The 14,516-nt window shown below is 38.4% G+C and overlaps 3 protein-coding genes across 21 annotated transcripts in view; 1 reads left to right on the forward strand and 2 right to left on the reverse strand.

Annotated features, from left to right (window-relative positions):
- LOC140627668 (protein SET-like) overlaps window positions 1–660 on the reverse strand; it is a 17,709-nt gene extending 17,049 nt beyond the window's left edge. For 16 of the 17 annotated variants that reach the window (XM_072816136.1, XM_072816135.1, XM_072816123.1 and 13 more), the window contains exon 1: window positions 425–609. The gene's annotated coding sequence lies outside the window, so the exon portion shown is untranslated. Of the gene's footprint in view, window positions 1–424 lie in introns of all 17 variants that reach the window. The other variant, XM_072816127.1, reaches the window with a different exon arrangement.
- Window positions 648–14,516, forward strand: part of UPF3B (UPF3B regulator of nonsense mediated mRNA decay) — a 15,964-nt gene continuing 2,095 nt past the window's right edge. Inside the window, exons 1-10 of one of the 3 annotated variants that reach the window (XM_072816116.1) lie at window positions 648–992; window positions 1,868–1,974; window positions 2,146–2,252; window positions 6,009–6,107; window positions 7,411–7,521; window positions 8,895–8,938; window positions 9,411–9,593; window positions 9,994–10,032; window positions 11,850–12,010; window positions 12,384–12,672. In XM_072816116.1, the coding sequence (XP_072672217.1) occupies window positions 837–992; window positions 1,868–1,974; window positions 2,146–2,252; window positions 6,009–6,107; window positions 7,411–7,521; window positions 8,895–8,938; window positions 9,411–9,593; window positions 9,994–10,032; window positions 11,850–12,010; window positions 12,384–12,672 (1,296 nt within the window). In that variant the 5' untranslated portion in view covers window positions 648–836. The remainder of the gene's footprint in view (window positions 993–1,867; window positions 1,975–2,145; window positions 2,253–6,008; window positions 6,108–7,410; window positions 7,522–8,894; window positions 8,939–9,410; window positions 9,594–9,993; window positions 10,033–11,849; window positions 12,011–12,383; window positions 12,673–14,516) is intronic. The other 2 variants (XM_072816115.1, XM_072816117.1) reach the window with 2 other exon arrangements.
- The window catches only part of LOC140628437 (uncharacterized), a 23,664-nt gene continuing 21,824 nt past the window's right edge, over window positions 12,677–14,516 (reverse strand). Inside the window, exon 8 of the mRNA XM_072817799.1 lies at window positions 12,677–14,319. The gene's annotated coding sequence lies outside the window, so the exon portion shown is untranslated. The remainder of the gene's footprint in view (window positions 14,320–14,516) is intronic.

Below are 14,516 nucleotides of genomic sequence, written 5' to 3' on the forward strand. Positions count from 1 at the left end.
GGAGAAAGAGTAAATCCTTCTAATGCAAGTTGAGTAAAACTTTATTCTCTCTCCCCCGCCGTGAGGCGTGAGTACCACGACAAAATCCTTTCGCTCAAAAAAAGGATAAAAAAACTAATCTCATACATTTTGGTCATACTGCTCCTTTAAGTATCAGTGAATGGTATTAAGTATCTGTGAATCCTAACCAATGCAGGGAAAAAGAAATTCCAGTTTCCGAAAGTGCACTTTAAAGTCAATAATAGAAAATACAAGTCTAAAAGGAAAGAAAGAGAATACAAGTCGTTCTGAGGTAAACTTTGGGTAACATCGGGTTACCCGAGGAAAACGAAGCCTACAGAACTTACTTTTTTTTTTTTGGCAGAACTTATCTTTTGAACTGAAAAACACTAAACTTTCAAGAGTAAAGATTCCATTTACTTACAAACAGGGACGCTGAGAGATCTACCGCTCCAGAACGCCCCAACAGAAGCGGCTAACTACTTTGTACGCCGGGACTTGTAGTTCGCGAAAGAGTCGTTCTCGCCAAGATGGCGGAGTGGTTACTGACGTAAGATGAGAGGCCCCGAGGGAGTCTGGGCCGCGAGGGGATTGGGCGGTGCGCAGATTCTGCAGGCGGGAAGTAAAGACCAGGTGCTAAAACCTTTCCATCAAAGGAAGCCTGACGCCCTGAAGCCTCGCGAGATCCTGGCGGGGCCCAATGGAACGCGGGGCCTGGCTTATCACTAGGGGCGTTTGTTGGGGGCGGAGCTCGACGGGAGTGGGCTGGGCGTCGTAGGTGCCCGGCGTAGCGGCGTTCAGGCCGGGCAGCCGCTGTGCGGAGCGAAGCCGTGGCCATGAAGGAGGAGAAGGAGCATAGGCCTAAAGAGAAGCGAGTAACCCTATTGACTCCCCCGGGGGCCTCAGGAAGCGCCGGTGGGGCTTCGGGGGACAGCACCAAAGGGGACGATAAGCAGGATCGAAATAAAGAGAAGAAAGAGGCGCTGAGCAAGGTGCCTGGCCGGCTGTTGGCCCGGGAGAGGGCGGGACGGGTCCGCCACCCGCGAGGATGGTTGGGAATGGGGCTGCCCTCTTCCTCTCCCAGTCTGCCCTTCTGCTTCTTCACCTGAGTGAAAATCGCGTCCCCCTGTCTTCATCCATTCGCTCGAGATCGGGGGAGCCCCTCTCGGCCAATCTCCGGGGTGCGAGTGAGGGAAAAGGGGGGGGGGATTCCCAGACGTGAAGGTTTGTCAGAGTTGTGAGAGGACAGAGGGGGAGCGATAGTAAAGAGAATGAGGAATTAAAAGGTTAATCGGGAGGGAATTATTAAATAGTAAAGGGGCCATCAGGAGTGGGAGTAGTTTATGATAGAGTATTAATGGAGGCGACTTGAGCGAGAGTGGGGGGATTAATGGTTGGGGAGCCAAGTCAGTTTCATCCTGTTTGGGGAGCAATAAGGGAACTTTTAGTATTCTTTAGAGTTTTGAATTCTTTACGCTGAATGAGGAAGGATTTTGTTTTAGGATGTGTCGGATGTGTTAGGGAGAGAGTAAGTCAAATGTTCATGGCACCCAGAAAGACCAGGGTTAATCTACTAATTTCGTGCTAATACATCTATTGAAAAAATGGGTGCTAGAAAATTATGTGAAAACCTAGTAAACTGCGGGGCTTCCGCTTAACAGAACCTAAGATTTTCCTTGCTCCGTGCAGTTCTCCTAAGAGTTTATAAAAAACAGCATTATTATGATGTTTAATTAATTCTGAGCATTAGAAAAATTTTTTACTGGTGAGCCGTCTTGTAAAGACCGTCTATTTTCAGGGAAGGTGATTCTTTCAGGTATGACAAAATTGATTGTACTAATTTTATCTTCCTTATTCATTTCTTAAGGTGGTAATTCGGAGATTACCTCCCACTTTGACCAAGGAGCAGCTTCAGGAACATCTTCAGCCTATGCCGGAGCATGATTATTTTGAGTTTTTTTCTAATGATACTAGGTAAAATGAATAAATAAAAGAGGGCGGGGGTAAATGAAAAATTATCTTCCATTCTTTTTTTATCCTACTGTTTTCCATTTGATTTTTGAACCTGTCTCTTTAATATATGCATACTTGTAATTCAGCCAGACACCTGCAAGCACATTTACATAATTGCTTTCCTCTCTGCAGTCTGTATCCTCATATGTATGCCAGAGCATACATCAACTTTAAAAACCAAGAGGACATTATTTTGTTCAGGGATCGCTTTGATGGTTATGTATTCCTTGACAATAAAGGTGAGTCCTTGTAACTGAAGGGGAGTTTCTTTGTCATTTGTATGTTTAAGACAATGTGTGTATCACGGTGTTTTCTCAGTGCCTTCTTAGCTTTTCTAAAATTCTGGGTGATAAAATGTGCAACATTTGAAGAGTTTTACACATTTGCTGAGCTTATTGCAGTCTTATAAACAGATGAGTGACTTTTCACAGCTCTTGGGTATTTTTATTAACCTGTTATTTCTGTACTTTGATCAACTGAATGAAATTGCCACTGTTTTTCTCTTCCCGGCAAATTTTTTTGCCCTGGATTAGATGATGTGTTGTTTCGACTATTTACTAGTTTCAGCAGTAATACTGATAAATGACTCTATAAACTTATATGACACATTTTAAATATTTACTTGTCATTTTGCTTCAAGGACCAACATTGATTGATTTTAATTTAAATCCTTTAAGCCAGTAATTCTCAGTTGGAATACTGTTCAACATTCTAATTTGTATTTGTACTTAAAACATCGAACTTGATGATCTCCCACTTTGTATCCAGGAGTCTATAGGGAAGAAAAACTTCTGTCTTAGCTCTCTTTTTATTTATTATCTGCCACTTGCAACACGTAGCCAGAGAATGTCCAAGCTGCCATTTGCCACTTTTCTTTAGGCTTGTGATCACAGGTAAATGATATGTCTCTTTGTTGGGCTGTTTCTCAGTATTCAAAGTTGGTAAAAGTGAAATCTTTGTCAGGGAATATACCAGTAAAGTTGAAAGATCGCCACTGTGTTTGACCAGCTTTTATCAATCCCCACCCCTCTCATTCCCCAAAGCATTTACTTCTCCACTCCAGCTTTATTCCAGCAGATAGCAATGTGTTCCTGGAAATCTGAGTTGTGTTTAAACTTTTTCTGCTTTATTTTATCCCTTATACTTAAAGAAGTGATAAATCTTGTCAATTTATTGTTTATTTAATATCTCGTTCATCTGTTTATCTTTCACACTGTGTCCTTCCCTCCTATTCCTTAGACAAAAGCTTACAGATTTTTCCTTTTTTCCCCCATTTTTGTATAATTCAGTCATTATATTTTGTATAATTCAGTCATGTTATATTGCCGCGAAATTAATGTTTTTGAAAATAGTGATTTCAGATAGCAGTTGCAGGGGAAAAAAGTCCAAATTCCTTAGCCTGGTAGTCAGAGTCCTTCAGAGCCAGGCCTCACTTCTGGGTTCTTTTTTTCAGCCTCTTCCACAATTCCTTCTACTCCAGTCTTGTTTATCTATTCCTTCTCAAATAGACCAGTAAATAAGCTAATCTGATTCTGCATTCACTAGGATTTCCAAAATCGTGTTTCCTCCGTACGACTTTGTGATGTCTTCTGGTCATTTCTACTTATTCTATTCTGGCTTATGTCTATATGCCAATAATGGTATTTTATACTTTTCATGGCATTATTCTAGAGCAGGGATCTGGTGTATTTCCTTTTTCCAGCAGTCACCTGGTTTTTTGTATTGAGATATAACTCACATGACCTAAAATTCAGTGGTTTTTAGTATATTCACAAAGTTGTACAACCATCACCACTGTGTGATTCCAGAATGTTTTCACTACTCCGAAAAGAAGCCTAACCTTTAGTAGTCATCTTCCCTTCTCCCTCTTCTAGACATTTCATATAAACAGAATCATACAATATGTAGCCTTTGTGACTCCCTCTTTTACTTAGCATGTTTAAGATTTATTTGTGTTACTGCATATGTTACTACCTGATTCCTTTTTTTGTTTGTTTTTTAAATGTGGTAAAATACATATAAATAAAATTTACCCTCTTAATCATTTTAAGTGTATAGTTCAATAGTGTTGAGTACATTCACACTGTTGTGCAACCAATATCTAGAACTTGTTTATCTTGCAAGACTGAAACTCTATACCCATTAAACAATAAATCCCCATTTCTAAGATTGGCTTATTTATTTAGCATAATGTCCTCAAGGTTGACCCATGTTGTAGGGTGTGTCAGAAATTCCATTTTAAATCTGAGTAATATTCCATTATATATATATATATATATATATATATATATATATACACTGAGATACATACACACACTACATTTCAACCATTTATCTGTTGAGGGACATCTGAGTTGCTTCCACCTTTTGGCTATTGGGAATGATGCTCCTATGAATGTGGGTTTACAAATAACTGTTCAAGTCTCTGCTTTCACTTCTTTTTGAATATATACCCAAAGGTGGAATTGCTGGGTCATATGGTAATTCTATTTTTAATTTTTTGAGGAACACTATATTGTTTTCCATAGCAGCTGCACCATTTTACATTCCTACCAATAATGTACGAGGGTTCTAATTTCTCCACGCCTTGCCGACACTTGATACTCTGTTTTTTTCCTTTAATGGCTACCGTTCTAATGGGTGTGAGGTGATATCTCATTGTGATTTTGATTTGCATTTCCCTAGTGATTAAGTAAGGTAATATTTTAATCTTTTTGTATGCTTGTTGGCCATTTGTATATCATTGTAGAAATGTCTATTCAAGTCCTTTGAACATTTTTAAATTTTTTTTTGTTATTGAGCTGTAGGAGTTCTTTATATATTCTGTATATTGACCCCTTTTCAGATAAATGATTTATAAATATTTTCTCCCATTCTGTAGGTTGCATTTATACTCTGTTGATTTTGTCCTTAGGTGCACAGAATATCTTAATTTTGATGTAGTTCAATTTATCTATTTTTCACTTTTATTGCCTGTGCTTTTGGTGTCTCCTGGTGTATTTTTTTAATAACAGATTTATTGAGATATAATTCACATGTCATAAAATTCACCCTTTTTAAGATTCATTTATTTATTTATTTTTAAAGATTTTATTTATTTATTCATGAGAGACACAGAGAGAGAGGCAGAGACATAGGCAGAGAGAGGCAGGTTCCAGGCAGGAAGCCTGATGTGGGACTCGATCCCGGGACTCCAGGACCACGCCCTGGGCCCAAGGCAGGCACTAAACCGCTGAGCCACCCAGGGATCCCCCAAATTTACCCTTTTAAAGTGTACAGTTAGTTGGTTTTTAGTACATTCACAGAGTTGTGCAGTTATCACCACAATCTAGTCTTAGAATACATTTAGCACTCCAAAGAGAAACCCCATATTCATTAGCTGTCACTCCCCACTCTCCTCCACTATGCCCCAGCTCTAGGCAATCACTAATCTTTGTATCTTCATAGATTTGCCTAGTCTAGAGATTTCTGATGTATTTTTTATTTTTTAATTTTTTTGAAAGATTTATTTTTTATTTATTTGTGATAGACATAGAGAGAAAGAGAGAGAGGCAGAGACACAGGCAGAGGGAGAAGCAGGCTCCATTCCAGGAGCCCGATGCGGGACTCGATCCCGGGACCCCAGGATCGCACCCTGGGCCAAAGGCAGGCACAAAACCACTGAGCCACCCAGGGATCCCCTCTGATGTATTTTTTTAAATGAAAATTGATCTGTAGACTTTTTTACCCCCACAAATCAAAATATCCCACTTTAGAAGTTGAATTTAAACGAATATTTTACTTCCCTGTCATGTCTTTTCATTATGTTATCAGTATAAATTTGGGGCTCCTTTGGTAACACCTTGATTTTAGTTGTGCCCGTGGGATTTCTGCCTATTGAGAGACTATTCAGATGATTGCCATCAAAGGAGGCCTAGAGAGTGGTGGGTTGACTCTCTTGTATCCAATTTTTTACTTTTTTTTGTTATAGCAAGTGTGGTATTTTTTCTAAACAGGTCAGGAATATCCTGCTATAGTAGAATTTGCACCTTTTCAAAAAGCTGCAAAAAAGAAGACTAAGAAAAGAGATACCAAAGTTGGGACTATCGATGATGGTACAGTATAGCTCTAGTTATATAATGCTATTGCCATGGGTTTTTTAAAAAAATACTATCTTTGTGGGAATTAATTAGATGCCACTCTTTTAAATAGGAAAACATACAGAAAACGTTCATGAGAAATGTAACTCACTGATGAAAGCCTTGTTTGATTGTTAGAATGGAAGTGGGTTTCCTGTAGAATTCCCGTTCTCTCCAGGTAGTGCCATTTCATTCCTCCACCATCAAGCAATATATTGTTGACCATTGAGCAGTAAATTACCTTGGGTTTTCTGGTTAGAAGACAATGGGGAAAAATGAAATGTATCAAAGTACAACTCTCTGAGGTCTCATACTATTTTCTGATTATTTTTTTGGTTTCCATTTTTATAAAGAGGGGAGGTTTATCATTGAGAGCTGGGATGGAAAAATTTCTATACTCAAGTAAAACTTAATATAAAATAGCTGAAGTGGCCAGTAAAAATTTTTTAGGTTTTGAATATGCAGTTAACTGCACACATAGTAATTACATTGAACTGGAATACCAGAACTAAAAAACTGGACTAATTGCCATGTAGAGGAAACTGGATCCAGATTTTGAGCTCTGTGTGATGTTATGCTGGATCAAAGCTTAGCTGTAATGTTTTATATCTGATTGATATTTTAGAATCCTCTAGTTTGATTTCCATTATTTATCACAGTGGGTATTTTATAAAGAAAACATGGAAAATATTGAACACATGGGTACTTACTGATTATATCATAGATTCAGATCTGGAAGACTAGATCAATGATTTGCTCCACGGTACACAGAAACTCCAAATACAAGCAGTGGAATGACTCAGATGTGTTGCCCTTTCTGATGTCAAATGCATCTAAAAAAGAACTCCAGGAATTACTATCAGCTCCAGTGCAACATCTAGGACCTCAATTTACCTTTCTGGAAAACCTGATTTTCCTATGTTGGGTTTATTTAAAGTGAGGTTTACCCATACAGGAATTGCTTACATGCTATCAGTAATACTGTGAAGGTCCTATAACTACAACTTTCAGTTTTCATGTAAGTGTGACTCTGGGTTAGTTGGAACAGTGACTTTTAAAAGCAAGTTACTTAACATTCCTGTGGTGTCTGATTATCCCTGACTCCATGTTATATTAGACTCCCTTAGTGGGTATAGGGAGTAGGAGTCCTGAGAGTAAGGGACTAATAAAGCCCTAAATAGTCTAGTGGGTATGTTTAGGTTTATTTTTAATCTTCCATGATGTAGAAAGTTTTTTTTTAAGTCTGCTATATTTTCTGTTTACTTAAACAATGATTTAGATCCAGAATATAGAAAATTTTTGGAAAGTTATGCTGCAGATAATGAGAAAATGACATCTACTCCAGAGACACTGCTAGAGGAAATAGAAGCAAAAAATAGAGAATTAATAGGTAAGTGGGCAACAGGAATTAAGGACAATGGCTTTTTCCTCAGAAGACCTATCTGAATCTCACTTCTGTCACTTGTTAGCTGTGTGACCATGGGGAAGGCACTAACTTCCCTGAGACTCTGTTTCTTCTACTGTAAAATGCAGGTGATAATACCTGCTTCACAGGGTTATATTAAATCCATTGATAAGATTGGAAAAATTCTCTGTGACCCATTTTAATGCCACATATATATAAGTAGAAAAAATCTGAAGACTCATGGGACCTTTAGATGTTGGTAAGCTTTTGAAGATCAACTGGTATTTTCTAGAAACAAGCAGCTCACATTCCTGAAAAAAAATTTGAACTGAAAATATCAAAAGATAAATTTAGTTACTACAAAATTGAAAACTTCTTGAGAAAGTCTAATTTGGATATTGGTTCTAGTAGTAAATTGTCACTCTTCTAGTAATAAATGGTCACTCCTCTATCAACTCTAAACAAGCATAGCCCCTGACCCAGGATTTCCACTCCTAGGAATTTATCTAAAGGAAGTATGCTTTCAAAAAGCTAACTACAAGGCGGGGCGCCTGGGTGGCTCAGTCGGTTCATGGTTCATCATCCGACTCCTGATTTCTGCTCAGGTCATGATCCTCAGGATCAGGGGTCATGAGATTGAACCCCGTGTTGGGCTTCACACTGAGCATGGAACCTGTTTAAGATTCTCTCTCCTTCCTCTGCCCCTTCCTGCTCTCACTCTCTCAAAAAAACAAACAAACAAACAAACCTCAAAACATTTAAAAAACCCTGCATTGTTCAGAATATTAAAAATTGAATTACTCTTCTAAAATGGTTTTGTTTTTAAAGATTTTATCTATTCATTTATTTGAGGGACCCCGAGATCTTGACCTGAGCTGAAGACAGATATTTAAACAACTGAGCCACTCAGGCACCCCTAAAACAGTTTTTATTAATGAATGCAGAGTATAAGCCCATCTCTGATAATTTCCTTAGAATAAATTCCCAGAAGTGAAATGGTGGGGTCAAAAGATTAGATATTTTTAGCTCCTTCCTCCAATTTCTTCCCAGTTGAACAAATTTATATTTCCAACTGTAAAACAAGAGAATGTCCTTTGCACTCAATTCTCACTGACACTGGGAATTCTATTATTCTTTTAAGAAATTGTTTTAATTAGAATTACTTCACTTTTTAAAAAGTATTTTAAACCTTCAGAATTGAAGTAGAATACTGTGAAACTTCTTTCTGATAACGTACTTGTGAACTGTTTTAAGGGGTATAGTTTCTCCACCTTGGGTGGTTGGCAGGGAATGTCAGAAAATGGAATCCTTTCTAGGGGTTGATAAGTATTATTAATAATCTGTTTACATTTATGTAGCTAAAAAGACAACCCCACTTTTGAGCTTCCTGAAAAACAAGCAGGTAAACCTTTTGTTTTTATAGTTCTCTCAATACTTTTATTTCATTGGTTCATAATCTGTAAACATATGAGCATTGGGATCCTAGAGGAGGAATAACTGCTTTTTCTACCATTATTCTTTAAAGATTTGGCTCATTGGCCTCACTCTCTGGCCTTCTCCTTCAGTCTGGTTGTTGGACCAAGGATTCACTTGGTGAATTCAGAGAGTCTTTAGCTTGTTCCAGAGAGACTCCTTTGATTTTCTGAAAGCCTCTGGAAATATAGCAAGGCAACAGTGGGAGACTCTGAGACTAGCAGGCCCTTTAAGCTCATATTCTCATTGGGGTGGGAAGGGGGTTAAAGAGGTAGAATGCCATTTTGTAGAAAGTAGGAAGGAAAGACGATCCAATTTAGTGGGTGCCCACCATTCCTTCGGGATTAAGTTTTTGGTGATGATTATCTTGTTTGAAGGCTTATGTTGATTTTTCTTTCCAGAGAATGAGAGAAGAAAAAAGAGAAGAAAGAAGGAGGCGAGAAATAGAAAGGAAAAGACAAAGAGAAGAAGAGAGGAGGAAATGGAAAGAAGAAGAAAAACGAAAAAGGAAAGATATAGAAAAGCTAAAGAAGATAGACAGAGTTCCAGAAAGGGACAAATTAAAGGATGAACCAAAGATTAAGGTATGAAAATAACTTAAACTGACCGCATGTTGCTAAAAATTGCACGTATCTACTTCCTTAAGTACGCATGCATCTTGTGTTGGTGTCAATATAGTCTTGATTTTGTTGTGTTTTTTTTTTGGGGGGGGGAGGTGAACCAATAGGAATCTTTCCTATAATGCTAATAATAGTATTTTTAAAAATTTGAGATAATTTAAACAGATTAAGTAATTTACATGATATTAATTCAGTGAAGATCTCCGTTATCATTGAGAATGTTCCATGTTTGGATTATTATTCTCTCAGTTCTTCATAAGTAAGGGCTTAGGGCTGGCTGGCATGAATTATGGGTTTTATTCAGCTTTTCCTTCATATTTGATACATGAAGTTGCCTCATCTGTTTGTTTTCCACTGTCTTCAGGTACACAGGTTTCTGTTACAAGCTGTGAATCAGAAAAATGTAAGGACCAAGTACATGATACAGAGCACCTAGTATCATGTCACACACACAGGTCTTAGTTAATAAGTCCTTTCGGTGGTGGTGGTAGTGATACCTATAGAAAACTCTTTCAGACTGACTGAGTCTTCTTAAAATCTGAGCCATTTTAAATTCCTATTTGAGAAGGAGGCCCAGATGACTTCCTGATGCTCTGCGGGGTACCCAGAAGCTTCAATATACAGCTAGAGGACAACCATGCCTAAACAGCTCTTTCTCTTCATGTGCCTCTCCTAACTGGCTGCCTTGTGGAAGTTTTAGGGATAAATATTCTGTATTACATGCTTCCCCTCACATGATTCTCCATGTTACCTTCTTTCATCTACCTGGGAATCTGTGGGTGGCAGATTCTGATTAACACATTACACGTAGGAAGAAGAAAACTTGTAGAAAAATCCCAGCCTTACTGATTCCCTTTTGAGGGCATGGCTTAAGCAGCTCTTGCTCCAACAAACTTCTTAGGGAAGTACTAGTACCTAATACTTCAGAGAAAGTCAGAAAAAATCTCTCAGAGATGGTGGCAGGGTCTCCTCCTTTTACCACATCAAAATTAAGCTGTTTGTGTGGTTAAGGGTTTGTTCCCTCAAGGCTCACCCGGGCTCATTATTGGCGATAAGGTGCTTGGCAGTGGTGTGGAAAGGTTCCCATCTTAAGTCCTTCTAGTGATCTCTCTCTGCCATGCCACAAGTGACCTGACTTGCTTTTCCTATCTGCAAGACAGAAGGTAGAGCCAGCCATACTAGAAACATTCATTAATGTTCTTAATAGAGTAATGAACATCCTGGCTTCTAACAAAGATGTTCATTAGAAAAATAAGAACACTTCCAATGAAACCTGTACATGGAATCCTCACTTTACATTGGTGCCTCCTTAGTAGTTTGGACTTGCCATTTGCAGTGGCTATGTGCTGAAATACTTCATGCTTAAGTCTTGTGGTGCTTTGCCTTTTGCTTGGTGACTTGTGTGATGCCTTCACCCTGAGATGAACCATTTGTATGATGCCTTCACTCTGAGACTTGAAATTCTTCTACTTTGCCTAAGAATCTCTCTGAATATCCAATACATGAGGGTATTCTAGAGAGGTTTGTGGCAGTGGTGTAAGAAACTATTTTGTTAGCAATTTGGACTTGATAAAGCACATTTTAGAATTGCATTCTGTCATATATATATATGTCTCACATGTATGTACATATGTATGTATATATATGTGACATTGAGCAGTGTTCAGCTCAGTAGAGATGGAACTTCACTGTTCCATGAGGTATTTGGATTTTTAAATCATGAAAATTAAGATTATACCATCATATGTATATTATTCTCAGGCTCAAGGCAAAATCATTCTTGCAATGGATCTCTCCTTTGGTGACAAAGGTATTTGTCATTTCAAGTACTACAAGTCCAGTAGTAATTTGCCTAGCATTTTAAATTTGTGGTATAGTTTCTCATCAAGTCATATCGATATGCTTGTTTGCTACTGAAGGCATACTTGGAAGTGTGCCCTGGTTCACTGAAAGGTTGACCCATCTAAAGCCAAAGGAGTCTTGATCCTATTGCCACAAGTGATTAAACCACTTTGAGTGGATAACACTTTCACATTAATAGCATCCTTTTAGTCAATCACTGCTCTTGTGCACTAGTTATTCACCTGTAAGTTTAAGAGTACCTGCAGAAAGAGGCCTTCTATAGCCTAAATTGAAAACACTTAGTATATGGTTTTCGTGGTAGAATCAGACGAGAATGTCCCACCTTTCAAAATAAGAATAAATTTGTTCTCTTTAAAGCTACTCAAGAAACCAGAAAAAGGAGATGAAAAAGAATTAGACAAAAGAGAAAAAGCCAAGAAACTGGACAAAGAGAATCTGAATGATGAAAGAGCCAGTGGGCAGAGTTGTACACTGCCCAAGCGCTCTGATGGCGAACCTAAAGATGAAAAGCCCAGGAGGTCAGTAGTCGGGGGCTCTTTGGTATACTTGTTTTCAACGTGTTTCTACAAGCTAGCTTTACTGCCATGTCCTGGACTTGTACCTGAATTCTGAGGGGTTGGAGGATGAGTAAAAGTTTAAAATATTCTAGCATCTCAGTCTGGGTGAATGACTTCTGGTGCGCACTTTTTTTTTTTTTTTTTAAAACACTGTTCTCAAAACGCTAGGATTTTTTTTTTTTTAAATACTGTTTCTCAAACGCTAGAATTTTTTTTTTTTACTCTGTTCCCAAAGTGCCACCTCCCTGTAGTGGTCAGGCCCTAATCAGAGCACTCCCACATGTGTGACTAGCCATTCTTTGAGGGTGCTAGCTCAGATCTGTTTCCCATGCAGGCCCGAAGAGGAGAGTGGCAGAGACTACAGGGAACGGGACTATGAGCGAGACCAAGAGCGCATCCTTCGGGAGAGGGAGAGGCTGAAGCGGCAGGAAGAAGAGCGACGAAGGCAGAAGGAGCGCTATGAGAAGGAGAAGGCTTTTAAAAGAAAGGAAGAAGAAATGAAAAAAGAGAAAGAAGTGGTTCGGGATAAAGGAAAGAAGACTGAAAGTACAGAATCAGTAGGCAGCTCAGAAAAAACTGAAAAGAAAGAGGAAGTGGTTAAAAGAGATCGCATAAGAAACAAGGTGCTGCTTTTCGTTATATCTGTTTATTTTCACGAGGATTTTTTTTCTTTTCTTGCAAGTGTAAAGGAAAGGGTTAGTTCACTGTTTATGACAGACTTTTTAAAAGGGAAGTTGAACTATCTGCAACTCTTTTTTTCAGTCTTGGTTGGGGCCTTTTATTGACTTATTGTAGAAATTTCAAACATACACAAAAGTAGAGCAGAAAAGAATAATGACACACTCATCACCCAGCTTTAACAATTACCAGCTCACAACCAACCTCTCTACCCCATCCCTGACTCTACTGGATTCTTTTCTTTTTAAAAAAGATTTATGTATTTATTTGAGAGCACAAATTGGAGGGGCGAAGAACAAGGCAGAGAGAATTTCAAGCAGACTCCACACTGAGTGCAGAGTCTGACGTGGGGCTTGATCTCATGACCCAGAGATCATGACCTGACCTGAAATCAAGAGTCTGAACACTTGGCCAGCTGTGCCACTCAGGCACCCCTGGATTATTTTCAGGCCAATCCTAAACATATCTTTAAATATGTCAATACCAGAAACAGATTATTTTTCTTAATAACATTTCATACCAAAAAAATAGCATTTTCCTACCAAAAAAATCCTCTAATAATAATTCCTTAATGTCCTACTTACTGTGTTTTTCCCAATTGTCTCACTAACTTCTTTATAGGCTCTAAACAAGATCCACAAATTGTATTGTATCCTTAAGTCTCTCTTAATCTAAACAATCTCCCCTCTTGTTTTCCTGCCATTTATTTGCTACAGAAACCAGTTTGTTATGAGGAGGTATTGGCTCTAAATTGGATGGACTAATTATATCCCTGTGGTATCATTTAACATGTTTCTCTATCTTACGTGTTTCCTTGAAAAGTAGGAGTTATATCTAGGAAAGGGGTCAGCAGATTTTTTTTTTCTGTAAAGGGCCAGATGGTAAGTATTTTAGGCCTTGTGGGCCATATGGTCTCTACTAGAACCACTAAGCTCTGTAGGAAGGCAGGCATAGATAATATGTAAAAGAACGAGTATGGCTGTGTGCCAATCAGACTTTATTCATAAAAATAGGTTGCTCCTCACCTACAGGCCTGAATATATTTATGCTCAATTTTTGGCAAAAATACTTCATAGATTGGGACACCTGGGTGGCTCATTGGTAGAGTGTCAGACTCTCGATTTCAGCTCAGGTCATGATCTCAAGGTCATAGCATTGAGCCCCACATCAGGCTCCAAGCTTCGTGGAGTCTGCTTCTCTCTTTCCCTTTCCCTCTCCCCTCCTCATGCACTGTCTCTCTCAAATAAAGAAGTCTTTTTTTAAAAAAGAATATTTCATAGATGGAGGTGTGTATGCTTGACTGGCTCAGCCAGGGTTGTGATCTCAGGATTGTGAGTTCGAGCCCCATGTTTGGTATAGAAATTACTTAAAAATAAAATCTTAAAAAAAAGAATACTTTATAGATTGTGTTGTGTACTTCCTATTGCATCATATCAGGAAGATATGACATATGGCTGTCTTTCTAGTGTAATGTTCTGATCAATAGCAATTGTATTGTGGTTATGGAACAGGATGTCCTTGTTCTTCAGATATCCAAGCTGAAATATTTAGGGATAAGGGTCATGATGTCTGCAACTTATTCACAGATGGTTCTGCAAAAAAAACATGTATATATGTGTACATGTTAGAAGAAGCATGTGACAAAATGTTCATAATTGTGAATCTTAAGAGAAGGGTATTAAGTATTCATTGTATAAGTTTTACGACCTTTCTATAGATTTAAAATTTCTTAAGGTGATAAAGTTGAAAAAAACACCTGATCAGTAGGTTCGGGTATTATAAGCCTGAT

This window comes from Canis lupus, chromosome X (assembly GCF_048164855.1).
Source record: "Canis lupus baileyi chromosome X, mCanLup2.hap1, whole genome shotgun sequence".
Classification (NCBI taxonomy): domain Eukaryota; kingdom Metazoa; phylum Chordata; class Mammalia; order Carnivora; family Canidae; genus Canis; species Canis lupus.